The sequence below is a fragment of the Prinia subflava genome, chromosome 3 (genome assembly GCF_021018805.1).
Source record: "Prinia subflava isolate CZ2003 ecotype Zambia chromosome 3, Cam_Psub_1.2, whole genome shotgun sequence".
NCBI classification, from domain to species: domain Eukaryota; kingdom Metazoa; phylum Chordata; class Aves; order Passeriformes; family Cisticolidae; genus Prinia; species Prinia subflava.
The window spans coordinates 83,115,669-83,134,625 of NC_086249.1; the positions used below are offsets into that span (position 1 = coordinate 83,115,669).

Sequence of the window (18,957 nt, forward strand, 5' to 3'; positions counted from 1 at the left end):
CCTGCTTGTCCGGGTAAGCCAGGCCAGCCGGGAGTTCCCTTTTCCCCTGGAAATCCAGGCGTGCCAGGGCTTCCTTGCTGCCCCGGGGGGCCAACCAGTCCTGGCAAACCTGTGTGACAACAGAGAACCATTGCTCATGAGCATCCTTAAAACCAAGAGCCCAAACACAGACCTGTGCTACTTTCATTCTCCCAGGCAGCAAAATGAAGATTTTCCCTTCCTCATGTCATTGTATGACTGCTAATCCAAGTGGAAGAAAACTGAAGAAAGCACAGGCAGGAGAAAAAAGTATGAAAGAACAACTCATTACAAACTTCAGATGTGTGACTCAGAAAGACAGTGGGCTCCTCCTGTTAAAATGATAACTTGACTTCTATTGCCAGTGATTTCATTGTTGTGCATGTCACTGTCCCATTCTGCTGCATCTGTTTTGCCTTTCCCACTGAGAAGCTGATCAGACAAGAACTGTTTCCCAGTGAGGCACCTATTGAAACTCTTCCAGTCTTGGCTGGAGTTTCTAAGCCCTCTAATGAGAAGAAGTGTGGAGCAACTCTTCTGAAAGAGCATTTCCATGATCCTCCTGCAATAGGACTTGTTCTTAAGCCCTGGGTGTATGATCCAGCCACAGCCACAGCCTGGCTCAAAAGCTCTGTAACTGTGTCCTGGGGCATACTGCCTTCATTTATGGCAGAAATAGTCATTGAAAAGCCCACTCCGTGTAGTACTGAGACATTAGAATACCTGAGTATGCCAGCAATGCAACACTTTGACTGGACACATGGTTGCTATAGAAAAGGAAAAACTGGTATGAAGCAGAGTTAAGTTTTTGCAATTTCCTCCTAACTTCTGCTGTGAGTTCCACATCCTTGTCACTGCTCCTCACCAATTTACAGAATAATCACCATATTAAAAAACTTAATTACTTTCTTTTGATGGAAAGAGTATTTTTCTTTTTCCTCTTATACATTGTTATTCTTTGGAGTGTTAAAAAGACTATTTTACCTTCCTGTCCCACAGAGCCAGGGACACCCTGCGTGCCCTTGAGGCCTTCAATACCAGGGAAACCAGGATCACCACCTTCTCCTTTTGGTCCCACACCTCCTCTTATGCCTGGAAAAGCACAAAACCAGTATCAGCTTTTAATAATATCTGTACAACCCTAAGCAAACTAGCATAACATGAACTTGGCTATTGAATGGGTCCTGGTCTTGCCACATGAAGATATTCTTCTAGTCAGGTTGCTTATATAATCTGGGAGCATGAACAGGCCTCTGGTCAAATGATCATTAGCCTTGTTTTTAAAAGTACTCCCCAAAATATGTGCAATATGACACTGATGTTGAAGTGTGCTGCATGCACAGGGAAATTTAATACATCACCTAACAACTCAATCCAAAATCCACAAGACTTTGTTATCTCCCCTTCTATAATCATGGCCTATAATGCTGCTTTTGTCATCAACAGCAACACAAATGCTATAGAAATGTTTACTGGAGTTGCCTGTGATGATGTTTACTGCTATAATAGCACTTTCAGTTGAAGAGGTAAATGTAGCACACATTAATTTCAATAAAGAAAAGATAAACCTCTCCAGGAGCTGTCATGTGAGCACAGATTCCAGACCCATCAAAATCCCATAGAGAGCTCCCCCTCCCTTCCTCTGGGAACTTTAGTATATGAAAACAAATACATTCAGAGAGCAACTGTGAAATTAATACCTGTTAAACCTGGCACACCAACTTCCCCTTTAAGGCCTGGCAGTCCTGGTAAATTTACAGTATCTCCCCGATCACCTGTTTCAAACAAAAATGAACACATGAGTGAGAAGGCTTTAATTTAAACAGTATTTCCTGTTGTTTCAAGGAATTGCAACTCCAAAGGCAAAACCTGGCAATTATTATCTTTGTAATAAAAGAGAAATAAATTAAAGACAGCAAAAAGTGTCTAGAACAGCCTCCTCCCTGTCACAGATGGATTTATCCATGAACAGCACATGTTGTATGAAATAACCAGTTAACCTTTTTTTTTAAATCTCTTTAAGACACACTGAGACCCCTCAGAACTTAATGTCAAGTACCTGATGGGTGATAATACAGAGAGTGATCATTTAAGAGAACAAACTCACCTATTTCTCCATGTGAGCCAGGAGTACCAAACTCGCCTGAAATTCCTGGAATGCCCTTTTCTCCCTATCATATGATTGAAAACAGGCTTCAGTTAGTGAAAATGAGGATTTATTCAACCTTCCAAGCAGCTGACTTTGAAAATACTAAAAAAAAGATATTAAATGCCGAATTTTTGAGCTTCTGTAGTACTTTATAGAGTAACTTGCCAGCAGTCAGTTAATCTAAATTAGTACTATCCAAAGGACAAGTTAAGTTTGTAAAGGTTCAAGTTTTTAATTGAGGACATCCCATTATGCATATATAGCAGTGGGTCCTTGTGCTGGCTTTGGCTGGGGTAGAGTTATTTTTTTTTCATAGTAACCAGTACAGGACTGTGTTTTGGATTTGTGCTGGGAACACTGTTGATAATACAGGGATGTTTTCATTCCCACTGAACTGTGCTTACACAGTGTCAGGACATGTTTTGCTTGTCACTCCATCCTGCCAGTGAGCAGGCTGGGGGTGAGCAAGGATTTGGGAGGGGACACAGCTGGGACTGCTGATCCCAACTGACCCAGTGGATGTCCCACACTCTGTGGTCTCATGCTCAGCATGTAAGGCAGGGGGGATGATGGACTGGGGATAACAGTGCTTGAGGATTGGCTGGGCATCAGCAGTTGGTGATGGGCAATTGTTTTCATTTGTATCACTTGTCTTTCTTGGGTTTTATTTATCTACCATTGTTATTATTAATTATTATTATTATTAATTACTACTACTACTATTATTGTTATTGTAGTTTATTTCAATTATAAGACTGTTCTTATCCACAAATACTCTCACTTTTACCCTTCCAATTCTCTTCTCCCTCTGCTGCTGGGGATGGGTGGGGGAACAAGTGACTGGGTGGGGTTTAGTTCCTGGCTTAGTTAAACCATAAGAGTCCTGCAGTCCTTGGTTAAAAAAAAAATCTTACTGAGACCTAAAGGCAAAGAGAACCTGAGAAAGGAACATAGTTTTTGTCTCTGTTAAATAAGTGATGTCTGTGAGTCTACTGTCAGGCCTTTTCTAAGTGTCTATTTCTTCCAATGTAACTTGTTTTGCAGCCAGAGTGAATTACAGTGAATTACCCTCTAGAAGCTAAGATTCTTAGGCTCATTTAGTATTAGGTAAGTGACAGTGAGTAACTTTTGGCAGTGATACCATTAAGTCCTGGGACAAAGAGAAAAGTGAGCCCAACACTGAGCATAATTTTTACCAGCAGCTGTGACAACAGGATCAAAGAGCTAGAAGGAGCCATCTGAGTCCTCATTGGCAAAATGCTGGCATATGAAATTTGGATGTCTCACAATGAGAAAAGAAATTACTCTCTCTAATGAATGTTGGAGGGAGCAAACAAAAATATTTGATCTATTCATTCAATGTTTATGGCACTTTTATCTTTGCACTGCCATTGTTTAGCAAAATTTCAGGGGGTGAATGCCACTTCCTGAGAAGCTGAGTGCCAGCCCAAGGACACCCTTACTCCCTCATGTGCATGAACTCACTCTGATTCCTGTGGTGCCAGGGAAGCCTCTGATGCCAGGAGAACCAGCGGGGCCAGGATACCCTTTCACACCCGTCAGCCCCTTCGCGCCGATGTCTCCTTTCACACCGGCCACGTAGCTGGGGTGCCCAGGGGACCCTGGCGTTCCTGTCTTGCCAGGAAGGCCTGGCATTCCCTTGCTACCTGCAGGCAGGGAAGGAGGAAAATAAATAAGGGAAGACTGATATGCAGTTGCTTGTGTGTAAGCAGTTTTTCTTCTACTGGCCTTCTCAAAACATGGCACCACAATATGCTGTACAAGGCAACACACACACACACACACACACACACACACATCATCCCTCAAAGCTTTCCATGGGGGTGACTCTGTGAAATGCAGTGAGGAGCTCAGTTTCTGCTGTCAGAGACCGTGCTGGGGGTGCCACAGACAAGTGGTACAATGAGCAGGGAATATTTAATATGGTATCTGAGAAAAAGCACTAAATGACAGTTTAGAATGTGCTTGCCTAGTTTTATTATGATCACTGACCTTTTAAGCCAAATAATCCCTTTGTGCCCCTTTCTCCAACATCTCCTTTTTCACCTTTAACTTCCATCATCATACTGGGCATGAGCTTTGGAGGTTCTCCTGGGGGGCCTTGATCCCCACGGTCACCTAAAGGGTAAAAAACCCAACGGTGTTACAAAATGCTAGTCAGCAGCACTGTGGGAAAATGTGAACAGAAGAGTGAATTAGCAAAAAGGAATGACCTTGCACAAGCTACAGAAAATCACTTGCATGAAAAGTAACCTGTGTCAATGCAACATGGCAGTGGAAGAGTCACAATGAAGAAAACATGAAAACTGAGTTAAACTTTGGTACATACAATCCTGGGAGTTGGGCCCAGACTCCTCTGTGATAGATAATTTATATCTCAGCAGATCAGTTAGGAGTCATGTGTTTATAAAAAAAGCCCCAAAATCATGGTTTATAAAAAACCCCAAAAAGCACATTGGAGAAAGCACAGTAAAGTAGTTTAGTTTTAGTGAAAAGGAAATTCTCAGTCAAAAAGCCTTGGGCAAAAGAAAGCATTTGGATTTGTTAACAGTTATGGTGTTCATTTTCTTGACTTTATGGTTACTGGTGATATCAGTAAACAATGTCCTGAAGAAGGGGCCAATATAGACTCTATGAGTGTCTTTAGGTCTTTGTGGGGTGCTGAGACAGGGCAGTACCCCAGACTTGTCTCCTACCATTATGGACTGTCTTATATTTCTTCACCAGGAAGCATTTTTGCACTTCTCTTCACAGGGGCTGCTTTCATACTTGTCTTTTGCTGAGACTGTTGCTGGGATCACTGTTCTGCAACCTCTGTATTGCAGAAACTTAAAAAAAACCCCAAACAATCTCAGGGTCCCTCGAAAGAACATTTTGGTCTTGTGGTAAAGCATTTGTTTAAAGATAATTGTGTGCAATCAAAAGAGAACTGAGTTACAGTCCTCATTTCACCAACAGTAATACCAGCTGAATGTTTGACTTTTAAGGTTTTAACAATGCCTGTGACCTTTAACTACTTAATTTTAACTACCTAATTGCCTGGTTTTCTGAATATTTAACTGTCTTTACAGTACAACTGGAGAAAAATCCAAGTATTCTCCCCTAAACATCTTACGCTTCCTGGGAAAATGCTCTCTTGACTTCTGCCCATGTCCAGAGGTGCCACTGTCTGAGTTCAGATGAGTAATATGATGCTTGTCTCCAGCCCTAACAGAGTAAAGAAGTAACCATTCCCTGAGTCCAAAATCCAGGCCTCTTGGCCAGAGGCCCATGTGTGAAATAGGTGGAGGAATGTCTGGGCTAAATTTACCATGTGAAAAATGTGTCTTCTTTGTCTTTGTGTCCTTGTAAAATAGTTCTGCAAACGTGAAGAGCAAACACACTAGTAGACCCATAAGCAAATACCTTTGAAGCCACGTGCACCCTGTGAGCCTTTATCTCCCCGAGCCCCAAGTGGGCCAAATTCTCCTTTGATTCCCTTGATGCCTGGTCTTCCTTTTAGGCCTGTCATGCCTTTGAAGCCATCAATGCCAGGTGAACCTCTTGAGCCTTTAAGAGAGAATGGGAAGAGAACTGTTACTTCACTCAGATTTCTGCAAATGAAGTAAATATGAACCAGCAACACATAACTAAAATGAAATGAAAACTCCAGTGCAGCAGTACCTATTTTTGGGGTTCCTTGATGCCTACAGCAATCTATGGGTCTGGAGCAGGCACCAAAGCTCTCTGAGAGGTGGTAGAGCTCCTGAGGTAATGTATGCTCAGGAGTACATGAACTTGCCTCAACTGGCCAAAGAAGAGATGTTGTGGAGATGACCAGAACTTACTGTATTCTTCTGAGAGATCAGTACAACCCCTCTCCTAGAGATGAGCTTGAGATATGTACCTTGTTCCACATAAGGTTTGTAATCAGCCTGGTCTACATGTAGAGATACAAATCATGGGTCTAGGACTGGCTGGTCCTCTCTCACCAAAAATTCCCCTCCTACTCTTTTCTAAACAAGAGAATGCTGTTTTACATGGGTAATGCTAAAAACCAGATCTTAATTTCTCTCAAATGAGAGTTGATCAGTACTCCAGAGCTAGTCTTGTCCTGTCTTTCCAACTGATGAAATTGCAACATGCATTTTTAAGTATGCTTTGTGCTCAGCTTGGCTTCATATGGAATTGAACCCTGTTGAAACACATATGTGTAATGCACATTGCCTACACCACACAGGGAGTTTTCTTGTGGTTGGCAGGTGAGAATCTCACCTTCTCAATATAACATTAGTATTCTAAAGTCACCATCAAGGTCTTGTATCTGGAATTCCTTAGTTCACAGCTCCCAGCTTTAAAAAACTTTACAGCCAATGTTTGCAGAAACATCTCTTAATTTTCACTGAAGACCAATGAGACTAGGATGAGGGTAAAACCTTTAGAGAGAAAATAGTAAGTACTGTATATTTTTTTAAATGAGAACTAAAACAGCCATTGCTCTTCTAAATAGGGCTGCATATTACAAGCTAGCACTGTGCCAAAGCCAGCACAGGGGAAAACGGGCAGTGATTTTGGAATATATTAGGCATATGATCCTAACTGTACTGTTTTAAATAGACATAGACCAGCAGAGAACATTCTCTGGTTCACATTTGCACAGAACAGCCTTAATCAACTACTGTTTTCAAAGCAGCAGTCCAGAGCTCACCTTTGTCTCCTGGAAAGCCATCCATTCCACTTATGCCAGGGGGACCAGTCACGCCACGTATACCCGGTAATCCCGTGTGACCCATGTCACCTTTGTCACCAGACAGACCCTTCAGGCCCACGGGGCCAGGAAAACCTTGCTCACCATCTTCTCCCCTAGCACCAGGTGGACCTGTCATGTAAACATGAGAACAGGGAGAGTTAAAAAGGTTTGGATGTAGATTATGATTTCATAGCTCAAGAGGGAGAAAACTGATGTCCTACCAACTTCCTATTGAAGGGGGGAAATTAGGATTTTCTTCATCCAAAATTGCAGAAATGATTGTAAAGATAAAGTAGCTCATCAACATGACTAACCTCACAATCAGTTTGGTTCCACACCCATTTGCAACAGGACCTTCCCCTCTTTAATTTAAGAATTAAGCCCCTTTTCCATAAGCTTAGCCTCATTTGGTGGCTCCCTTTTCCCAGTCTGCCGCAGCCAGCCCTGACCTGACTTGGGAGGTGGGTTAGAAGGAAAAGCAGCAGCTGTGCCTGTGAGGATCATCCCCAAACGTAGCTGTCTGCTGTGGAAACCATGCAGTTGCCCTGCCACAGAGGACTAGCAAGAGGAATGACCCAGGACTGTGCTACTTCCTCACCGAGAGGTCCTTGAGAGCCAGGCCCACCGTCTGGCCCACGGTTTCCTGGTGGGCCTGGGAATCCCTGTGTTCCTGGCGTTCCTGGTAATCCCATCAAACCAGGGAGACCTTGTGGCCCTGGATCTCCTTTGGCTCCTGGCAAACCTGGGCTGCCATCCAATCCTGCAAAACCATGCATTAGAGAGCATCATATGTAGAGAACATGTTTTTATACATTTCTTCTGTGTACATCCTAGGCTTCCAGGGTGTGTTTTTCCTTTGAAAATTCAGTGAGAACAGGAAAAGCAAATTAAAGGACTGGTCTTTAGATTTAAAATAATTGATGTTGGCAGCAATGATCTCAATATTTGCATGATTGACTCTTCCAAATGAATGGTAACGATTTGGCACCATGTGGGTAACATGCAGGTCTCTTTCAATTTAAACCCAGTCTTTCTATTTTAATCCATATAATTCTGTTATTCCTGATCTTTCTTCACATATATCTTAGTAAGAACGGAATCAAGCAGCTGACTAAACCACTGAAATAATGCTATGTATCTCTTCTAAAATTATATAGGCAGGAAAAGTAACATTTAAGACAGATGGTGGGATCTGTGTTATTGTTTAGAAATTTTCACATAAGGTCGTTACAAGGCATTGCTGTAAGACAGATAAAAATTCCTAAGCAAAAAGCTCTAATTTTACATGACTTAATGCACTGGGTGAAAAATTATGTCTCTACCATATAAAAGCAAAGAGGGTGTTAAATTTTAAAAGATAATGCCTGCTTTTCATTCAGCTTGGAGAAGCAGCAGCATACAAATAGTACATGGCATTAAAAATCCAGGTCAAGTGCATTTCCTTCTCTTTATACAGGTTTTACATCACTGTAGGTGCATTGGCTTGACTGTAGTTAAATGAGCTTTATAATTGTGGTCATTTAAAGTATTTTTTCTCAACAACAGCATACAGGCTTTAGTTTGCTGTTCTGAGTGAAGTGGCAAAGGTGATATAAAGGAATTCCTAGTAATTTCATGCGAAATTAAAAAATTCATACTTGTAGAAAAATTCACTTGCTATCTAAAGCCATTCTGTTGTAACTGTAAAATAAATCAAGAACAGACAAACTACTAATGCTTTTTATTTTCACTCTATTTTTTACTACTGAAAACTTAGTTCCACAAAAATGCTTACAAACAGGGTGTAAAGTCACACTGTAATTTTTGTTTTCAAAGAAAATTGGATTTTGTCTCCTTTTCAGAGGTGTTAGTGATGTTTTCTGCCTTTTCAGTCTTGTTAAGGGCCACAGAGCTGTTTTCATCCCTTTCCTTCACTCTGGGGCTCTACTGCAGGTGAAACCAGCTCTCCTCACTTCAAATAACTCTGAGAAGGTGATGCTCTTCTTTATTTATTTTCATCAGAATCATGAGAAGGATATCCAGAACTAGTTCCTGTGATAAACCTTGCTTCCAGCTATTCATACAATTACTACTCCTTTCTCAGTTCCACACAGGGAAAGGGGGTAATCAGCAGTCCCAATTTAATTATGTGTCCAAATGCAATTGAAGCTGTGTAGCAGTTTCCCACATGCTAAATTCCCACATGTGCTTTTAAAAATTCCTTCACAGAGTTCAGAGAGTGAAAAAAATCAGATTTTGTAGAGAAACTCTGTTTCCTGCAGAAATTTTAGGGTGTTTTTTATGGTCTGTGAAATAACAAACTAAAATGAACACCCTGAAGTTATGAATAAGTATATAATATTATCTTTTCCTTATTTGTGAGTGCCCAAAGACTGACAAGATAGAATAGCTTATTAGCAGTTACCTAACTTTATGTCCTTTTAGTTCAAATTTACAAAGTCAGCACTACTGCAATGTGCTGATCAGCAAAGCCATGCAATACCCAGACATCTTTTGGTGTGGGGAAGAAAATCTCAATATTATTGCTGTATTTAAGTGAAAAGTCAGGATAACAGCAACACCACCATTCCCTTAACTACAGTGAAAAACATTAGCAGTACATCAGAAAGCAACGAGGATGAGCCAAGTCTGGTTCTCTGGTATCCTACTGTCATTGATTTCGTGTAGAGCAGGGTGAAGGACAGCTGAATATAAGCAATGGATCTCCAGAAAGTGTTCAGAGGAGCCAGGCATGCTGGCAACACCCAAGACAGAAGTGGAAAGAACGGGAAATCATCAGGCACTGGGAATTGATAGTGGAGTCATGAGTACCTCTGAGGCATCCTAGCACAGTCTGTTACTGCTCCCACATCCCTACAGTTTGCCTGTGTCTGTGTCACACCCTTACCCAAACCTTTCTTCACGTGAAGAAGCTGTTACCTCTGGCTCCTGGCACTCCTTGGTCTCCTGGTGCACCCTTCAGCCCCGGGAAGCCGGGGAGGCCGGGGTCCCCCCGGGCACCTGCTGCTGCTCCAAACACGTCACCAGGGAGGCCCTTGGGTCCTGGTGCTCCCGGAGCCCCGGATTTTCCTGTAAGGCCTGGGTGTCCCTGCAGGCCAGGCAGACCATTTGGGCCTCTGTCTCCCCTGGGTCCAGTAAAACCTATAAATACAACAGGGAGTAGGCATCACAGAGTTCACTACAAATGCTGGAGTTCAAATCCTAGATATACCAACATGATGTCCCCATCACCACAAATGACAAGGTAAAGGCTTCTTGTGGACTGGAAACCTGGAGCTGGACTGAAAGTTAAGCCCAAGCACTGGTGAAAGCAAGGAAAACTGCAGAGAATTGCTCTCTGTGGCCTGGGAGCCATATGGGAGTTTAGCAATTAGAGCACTCTGTAGAGCTACCAGGGGAGATAGAGGTTCACAGTCCTGCCTTATGCTGCACAGAGCTATGTTTTGTGATGCATCTCTTGCCTGCTGACCAGGACATGCATCAGCTCTTTTGCTTTCTCTGTTGCTACTACAGATGCTGTAGATCAGTCTGGAGAACACTGTCAGGCCATGTGCTGCCCAAGGGCAAAGCTCTGCCTGGTACTGGATTTGGGGAAGTTTGCAGCACTCTAGAATCTGGGATGATTTAGGACTTTGAAATCAGATAACTCAAAAAAATTTCCAGAGACCTTATAAATTAAGTTGCATCAATGGCTTCTGTAATCAGGTACAGAAACAACTCATTAACCCTTTCTCTGACCAAATAAACTTTGTCCATCACAGGGAAGTGGTCATTCCTGGAGGTAATTCCTATAATTCTTGCTGGACTGAGTGTTGATTTGTGAACATACACACCCACTGCAGCTTATATGTGCATACCACTGCATGGATCACATGTGCAGTGGCACATACATAGGCTCATTTATGCTAATGTTGAAAAGAATTAAATGGAAATACTAATAGTATTATTTTCTGCATCATCCTTATGAGTATAATGCACTTGGAATTTAAAAGATCTTGTTATTTAATTTATTTATGAGAATTTCATGAATTTTTACCATAACATTTATAATTTTGAACAATAAAGCAGATGGCAAAAGGTTGGCATCTATGAAATTTTTCATCATTATTGAAGTTGCAAGAAATACTTCTGTATTTGACAAGTAGTATTTTTGTCTAATGGCTTATTGATTCAATGGAGAAGGGAAGATAAGTGAAAATGTACCTGGAATCAGGTGTTTGTGTTTAAGTGACTCCAGTAAAAAGGTCAGGAGTATATAAAGAATGACTGATTATTTCAAGATACCTGGAGGACCTGGGAATCCTTCCCGACCTGGATCACCTCGTGTACCATTCAGCCCTGGGAAACCCATTGGACCTGGATCACCTGGGAATCCTCTTGCACCTTTTGCACCTAAATTATGTAAAAGAAAATACAAAAGAGTGATCTGAACAAACAAAACAGAAATGTGCATGTGATGTAAAAAAACGGTAGTAGTAAATATCACCATGATGCGTTTCTGGATGCAAAGATGAAAGTTTAAAAAAAATAATGGGGCTATACAGTAGCTCTTTAGAAATATTCAAGACCCCAAAATATGGACCAAAAATCTAGGTTAAGTGCTTTTACAAACATGGATTAACCTGACTTGAAGACTAATGATATGGAGACTACTAGGATAAAGATAATTAGTTTCACAGACTTTTGGAGCTTTTCAATATTTTGTAAATTAAGGCTTTTAGATTAAGGTCAAAAGGCAATGTCAAAAAAGAGTGTGCACAGAAATGGGCACAGATGAGATGCTGTAGGAGGAAAAAAATTTCCCTTTCCCTGCTAAACTGATCACAGAACAAGAGCAGACAGGCTTAGATAACCAAGAAGCAGAAATGTAAGGCTAAAGGTTCGATCTAATAATCTTTCAAAATGAATACAAATTAACTACCCTACTTGCTATATTTGTAATATTACAGTTCTAGAGATTCCCTAGTAAAAGAAATGATGTGCCCTGAAAAAAAAGGATGTGCCAGTTCTTCTGGCACTGACCTCTTCACACTGATTGTTCTCCTGACAGTTAAAATGATACCTTGCTTCCTTGTGATACAGTATTTGACATTTCAGTAAGGGCAAATATTACTGGTTTTTAACATCTCAAAACCTGCAAGCATTTTATAGGGTTCTTTTGTTATGTTATTTATTTAATAACTTTGTTATTCCTTTAAAAGTTGTATTTTTTTTCCACTCAAAAGTTTTATTACGAGTCTCGTTAATTCAGTGTACTACAAGGTCAAGATTTTTTGGTAAAGTTCTCTGAAAATAATTCCTGTGGAAAGCTTTGTTCCCCTACCCTCCCCAGCACTTTGAACTTTATAAGTTCCCAGCTCAGGCTTGAAGGTCAACAACATGCTTTAACATTTAAAATGTTGTTGCTTAGCATCACCATGAATTACAGCTCATTTATTCATTACTGAAAGCAAGTTTCTCTCCACGCCTAACTATGACAACCAAGGAAAATATCACTTGGATTTTAATACTTTTTTCCACTTTAGTTTTCTGAAATTTATAGAATTTAACCATGATTATTTGTAGTTTTAACTATCAGTTTGTGAGGGGGAGAAGGAAACATTTAAAAAGATGAGAAATAAGGTGCACACAACCAGCCAATACAGTGTGCACAATATTTCACAGTGCTGTACAGGACTCTTCAGTGCTGTACAGGACAATTTTTCTCTCCCTTATATGAAAAGTAACTTCTCAGAAAGAAATCAAAAGGAAAGTCCTAGGCTTTCAGGTCTCAATGAAAAACTCCAATGCGCCTCTTGCCCAAATGGCATCTTGCTCTTGTTCCCCATCTCCAATAACTGACTTTCATTAATTCTGTTCAGTATTGCACTAATTAAAAAGCCATGTGAGAGAAACAATGTGCAGAGGGAGAACACAACCACTGCTTACCACATATTTCAGTAACTCATTATGTGATATTAGCTGGTGATAACATGTTGTGCCAAACAGCACCACAAATAAAGTTTGTATTTTGGCCCATGTAATGTTTGCTTTGCAAATGTTTTAGCTGTTGGAGACAGAAAACAGCTTAAAAATTTTATTCAACAGCAATCGTGTAGCTCTTGAGACTCCTGAACCGAGATGTAACTCAGGGTGGTCTGCATGTGTTGCCAGGAATTTCAGAGGGACACAAGGACATGAGGGTGGCAGACTATAAATTCAACTCCTTGCTTGATACCTGTGTGCCATTGGCACCTGAGGGACCTGACTGTCTATAGAGCAGCTCCATGCTGGCTGAACAGAAGGTGGGAGATCTTGAGGACAAACCACATCACTCCAAGCAGACAATGGAAATGGTGCAAAGGAGGTGTTGGTGCTTTTGTGTGGGTCTGGGGAATGTGGGTAGGAATGATGCTCCAGACAAGTCAATTAACTCAACTATGGTGAAAAGAAGCTGTGAAAATGTGTTCTTTTGGAGTCAAAGGCAGCTACAAACAGAGTTCTGCACTGGACTCTGCAAGGGGCCCTTCCCAGGTGTTGGAGAGAGAAGATAAAAAACAAGTCTTAAAAAACTTAAAAAACTTAAAAATTTTAAAATTACCAAAGCATGCAAGCTAACAAAGGCAGAGAAAGATCTGTTAAAGAGCTAACCAAGAATACAAAATGTAAGACACATGAAACAGCATCACTTATGTTACAGCAGTGTTACAGCTGGAAGTAAAATCTGACTGTACTCACTGAAAGAAAAACCTTCAAGCTCATATGAATGAAAGAATAAACAAATCATCATATTCAGAAAAAAGCTACAAATATTGCAAAGAAAACAAGAATTATTGATCCTAGCAACAAACGTAGGCACCAGGAATAAGGAAACACAGGTAACTTTCAACAGAGATAAAAATTTTCCCTTTTAAGATCTATTAGTCTGTGATAAATCAATTAATCCATGTATGCCATAATAAACCTTGTGCTGAAAAAAAAAAAGAAGAGCTTGATCTTAAAATTTATATCCCAGATCTCTAAACTTGGCAGAAGCACAGGGCACAGAAACAGATGCATCAAAAATTTTACGTTTCCCAAAATCTGAAGGACCCAGCTATAGGTTTTGTCAGTGTCTTTACAGCTGGTGATGAGAAGAATTTATTGAAAAACAATTTTATTGCTGAGGCTGGGAGGATGTAAGTTTATAGGAACTACTGGTGCTGGTCAGACATTCCCTCTTCGAGGTCAGTCATTAATTATGACCACTCAGCTCACTTTGCCTGTGTGTCTCATTTCCCTCTCACACAGTCCCTCAGGCTCTGTCCTCACCTCCTCCTCCTCTTGGAAGGAGGTGGGGAACCCTCAGTGCTGGGGAGGCCCAGGATGACCTGATGGCCCCTCTGGGCCAGGGGGACCAGCTCTGCAAGGAAGGTGTGCGTGGCTAAGACAGCAGAGCCGTGCTGTGTCAGCCAGCCTGGCCCACGGCACTGAGGCACATCACAGACTTCAGGCTCACCCTTGCTGAAGGCACTCTGTACATCACTTGAGGAGGAACAGAGAGAAGGATCTGTCACAGCCCTCCTTTCATCAAAGCCTTTTATCAGCCTGCTCTCAGAGGACAGGATTTGCCTTGTGAGGTGTGCAGTCAGCTCTGAGAGACCTCAGTACACTCTCTACCACTAAACTGTAGACTCTGAATACTCTTGCATGTGCAGAATAGCAAATGGGCTGTCCTTTCTGCCTTCTGTTTTGTGGCTGACCCTCATTAGCAAAGGCAGGCTTAGTTTAGGAATGGTGAAGTCACCTGGGCTGCACACTGCTGAGATCTCTCTGGCAGGGTCAGGTTCATGCTGTGTTCCAATGTAATTTCTAAAACCTGCTGCCTGCTAAGGCTCAGTTATAATTGATATTGCAAGATACCCTTCAAATGTAGTGTATGTGGGAAACACAAGACAGGTAAAGGCAAAACATTACCTGTGGCTCCTGGCACTCCTGGCTTTCCTTGGGATCCTTTTGGTGGCCTTACACAGCCTGCACCTGCAAACAAAGAACCAAGTTAGTCACACTATACGTGTTCCTATGCTGCCTCTCCATGTCTCTGGGCCTGCAGTTGAGACAATTTCATTAAAACAGGGGAAGGAGATTAACAAGCAAACTCCTAATTTGAAAATAAATTTCATTCTTCATTGAAAAAAATTGCCTATGCGTGGCATTTTCAGGGGAGCTCTCAAGCTGATCTCCACCCCAAGAGCTGCTCTTCTGCCTATTTTTCAGGGGCTGTAGTGGCAGGTCCAGTTGGACCAGCATGGGAAGAGTAGTCCAGCCTCATGGAGACAGAATAAGAGAAATGCTTTGTTTCCCTATGGGTGATTTATACCCATGAAGAAATCAAGCCATTTTTTGTAAAAATCTAAGCAGTTTTTTTTTCAGTGCAATGTCACATTGCACCTAATTTCTAGTCCTGTTTTTATAGACCGCAGAGTAATCATACAGTAAACACTCAGGATTGATGAAATAAAGAATCTCTGAATTGTAGAGCTAAAAGTGCAATGATTTTAGAAAACGTTCAATTTGATTAATTTGATTAATTGGTTTAGAGCTACATAGAGTATATAATTATTTGTGCATAATTATTTGTGACCTTAAGTTCAAATAGTTTACAACCAAGAGCATCCAAAGCAGTCATTAAAAAGTATAGACCCATAAAAGCACCATAATACTAAAGATATTCAAGCCATTTGTATGTACAGTACCTGACCATATTGGTTCGGTTGCATCTCCTCTAGGAAAGTCTTCAGTGACCTGCCCACAGTCTGTGAGCAAAGAATTAGAAAACACAGTCATTAGCTAAAAGAGAAAAATTGCAAAAAGACAAAAATGTTCTCAGTTCTAACCAAGATGCCTATAAAACCAGCAGATAATGTATTCTCTTATCTATTTTGCACAAATACCACACAAATTATTTGCTGTAACATGCTGAACACTCTATCCACACATTGGTTAGACCCAGGCTTAAAACCCATCCTGTTCAAGTTAGGAGGCTGTCCCATGCACTGTGTAAGGTTGACACGTGCTTGCTTTAGCTTGAATATTCTGCCAGGCTTCGCATAGTGGAGGAATAAAACTCTGAGCCTGAGCTCTGAATGTAGCCCTGGCATTGCTATGCTTGGAAGGGACTTGAAAAGCTGCAGAAATACCATGAGGAGCTCTGAAGGGTGGAAACATGATTTTCTCTGGTCAATTAATAGATTATGTTGGATGGGAAAAATCAGAGAAAACCACCTGTGGGATTTCCAATGGCAGGACATTGCTCCATTGCCTCCAACTGCTTGAAACCCGAAAAATGTTACTTGCTGGCACTAACACATTAATTTATGCTATTTCAGTTCCTGACATGAAACTACTGGGACTTCTGAAGTAAGTCCTTTTTTGAGATTTCTGGACAATACCAGCATTTCCTTTTGCCCCACATAACCCCCACCAAGCTGTCCCTTTTCAACAGTGTGCTACATAAATGCTGCACACAACTCACTGCTGATCTCCCAGGGCTCTGATGTAAGACAGAGTGTGTCTCTTACCTAGCTGGCCAGGCTCTCCTGGCAGACCAGGAAGACCTGGAGGTCCTGGGTTTCCAGCTTGTCCTTGGTCACCTGGAGGACCCCGGAACCCTTTTGGACCAGGAAATCCTTCACCTGGCAGGCCTGCCTCTCCTGGAAAGCCCTTGGGGCCTAATTCACCTGGATAACCAGGATCACCAGGGAAACCTCTGATGGCATCACCCTGTGGGAAGAGAACAGAGGTGGTCACTCCTGACCTTGCTGAGAAACAAATGCAGCTCCAACAGTTGAACTGCTCTCATGAATAACATCTCACAGGCAGTAATTTCTCAAGTGTTGCATCCCAGCTCTTTAAATCAACATTGAAAAGAAAGTATTTCTGAAATAACCTAACTTTAATGTAGACCACAAGTCAGTAAGGGCATGAGAGAACATTGAGGGAACATTCCCCTAAAAATGTTAGCCCATGAAAAGCACTTGGACAATATGAATCAGTGTTGTGGAGGGACTCCTGGTCCTTCCTGAAAAGTAGTAAGTGGGCTTGGGGAGACCAAATGCATTGTTAGAGATGTTCCATTGTGGCTTTTACTTCTGAGAAAATGCATAAAAATGCACATAAAAATGCACCCAAAAGATTTTTTCTCTGTCTGCACTCCTAGTGATATTTCTACACTACTGAATCAACATTTTACAAACATCATTAGAGAATGCTTTTCTATATTCAGAAACAATATGAAGTACCATCTTCATTGGTAGGAAAAGTACTGTGGTCTAGAATGCCTAGTATAGCTCTTGCCCATCTTCAAATATGATATATGAGCATCCCAATGGTTCAAAACATCATTTATGATGGGCCATAGGAATTCTTCTTGCAAGGTATTTAATTTTGCCTATAGAAAGAAGTTAGAAAATGAGCGAAGTCTACATGTCTAATTTCTAGATAGCTACAGTTAGTTAGGTGAGTTGCTATCAAGCAATCTGATGACATAATGTACATTTTAAGGACATAAATTTATAGTAAATTTTGCTTTTCTTCAACACAGTTGTACCAAAGCTATTGAAGTTAATTCACAAAGAATCTCAGATTATATTAGAAGGAGTCACTAATAAACCATATACTACCACTTGTTTAAGTAAAATGGAAATAAAAGTGAAAGATTTCTCTGAAAGCCCTGAGAGTAAACCTGAAGCTTAATTTATCAATAACCAGCAAACTCAGTCTCGTTTTGCATCATTATCTGTGAAAGAAGGACAAGCTGGTGATGGTAAGCCCTCAGAATAAGGTGCATTAGTAACTGGGTGTGGTGCATTTGCTGCTTACCGGGAGGCCAGGCTGTCCTGGTAACCCATCTAAGCCATCTCTGCCTGGGAAACCGTCTTCACCTCTGATTCCAGGCAGCCCGGGATCTCCTCGGATTCCTTTGGTGCCTAAACAAGACCTTCCATTGTGAGACCAATCTTTCATTGGTATTATAAATAATAGGAAAATACAGGTGATAAGAATTCTCACTCTACCTTTCGTAGTTATGTGTAAAGAGTCACCCTTTTCCCCTTTCCGTCCAGGAAATCCAGCTGGACCCGAAAATCCCTGGTGTTACAGACATTAAAAAAAAAACAAAACAAACCAGAACTGCTTAAGAAATGAGTATTAAGATTTGCATTTCTACTGTCCTGCTTAAAAAACAATCCTCCTTAAATGTTACTGCTTTCCTGTTACTTTCTGTGAACAATTGTGCAGAACCTTTATTAATACATTCTAACTAGGACCAAGGTCTCTATGGCATGGGAGAGGAGATTCTGCATGAGGATGGATTGGGACACCTGTGGCTTTCCATGAGCTAGAGTCCTGCAGGTGACTGCTGCTGCAGAACTGCATGGAGAAAACATGGTGAATCACTCAGTGTTAGCCACTAAAGAAAATGCCCTAAGCAATTCTTTGCCACCTTGGAAAAACCCTTTGGGTTCTGCTGATGTGCAGTTAGGAACTGTGCACCACTCCCAAGGAGAACAGCCTTGCAGCTGGCAGTGGATTGGGATTCACAGCACTGTTCTGGGGCTGAGAAGTAGCATCACCTTAATTTACCAGACAAGAACTTGGGCACAGAGGGATTAAGTGATCAAATCACTTAATGAAATCACAGACCTGTGAGCAGGTTTTGGTTGGAAGGGAGGTCTCTGGCCCAGCCCAGCACTTGGAGATCGAGCAGATTGCTCAGGGTCTTGCCTAGCCATGTACTAGGTTCCAAGGAGGGAAACTTTCTCTCTTGCAAAGATAAACTGTGGTGAAGCTAAAGACCAGTCTGTGTCACTCCTGATTCCTTGGCATAATGCTGGAACCTCCTCCTGATCAGCCCATCTGAAAATGGAATTTCTAGCTGCTGGCCAAGAGCCTTGCAATCACAGAACCAAATCCATATCCGTGGCAGGTGCCAAGGTCCAGAGGTTACAGAGTCATTTACTGCTGGCTGTTTTATGCAGTTAGCTTTAGTTCTGAATAATTACACTCATGCTCACTAAAATAG

At 41.5% G+C, this 18,957-nt stretch overlaps 1 protein-coding gene across 3 annotated transcripts in view; it reads right to left on the minus strand.

The window, feature by feature from the left end:
* The window catches only part of COL4A2 (collagen type IV alpha 2 chain), a 140,286-nt gene that overhangs the window by 12,522 nt on the left and 108,807 nt on the right, over positions 1-18,957 (minus strand). For all 3 annotated transcript variants that reach the window (XM_063392789.1, XM_063392787.1, XM_063392788.1), the window contains exons 23-38: positions 17,951-18,023; positions 17,757-17,863; positions 16,457-16,658; positions 15,632-15,691; positions 14,853-14,915; positions 11,202-11,309; positions 9,837-10,058; positions 7,516-7,677; positions 6,876-7,046; positions 5,594-5,737; positions 4,181-4,306; positions 3,653-3,834; positions 2,126-2,189; positions 1,719-1,793; positions 1,003-1,110; positions 2-109 (exon numbers count right to left, since the gene is read on the minus strand). In XM_063392789.1, the coding sequence (XP_063248859.1) occupies positions 2-109; positions 1,003-1,110; positions 1,719-1,793; positions 2,126-2,189; positions 3,653-3,834; positions 4,181-4,306; positions 5,594-5,737; positions 6,876-7,046; positions 7,516-7,677; positions 9,837-10,058; positions 11,202-11,309; positions 14,853-14,915; positions 15,632-15,691; positions 16,457-16,658; positions 17,757-17,863; positions 17,951-18,023 (1,975 nt within the window). The remainder of the gene's footprint in view (position 1; positions 110-1,002; positions 1,111-1,718; positions 1,794-2,125; positions 2,190-3,652; positions 3,835-4,180; positions 4,307-5,593; positions 5,738-6,875; positions 7,047-7,515; positions 7,678-9,836; positions 10,059-11,201; positions 11,310-14,852; positions 14,916-15,631; positions 15,692-16,456; positions 16,659-17,756; positions 17,864-17,950; positions 18,024-18,957) is intronic.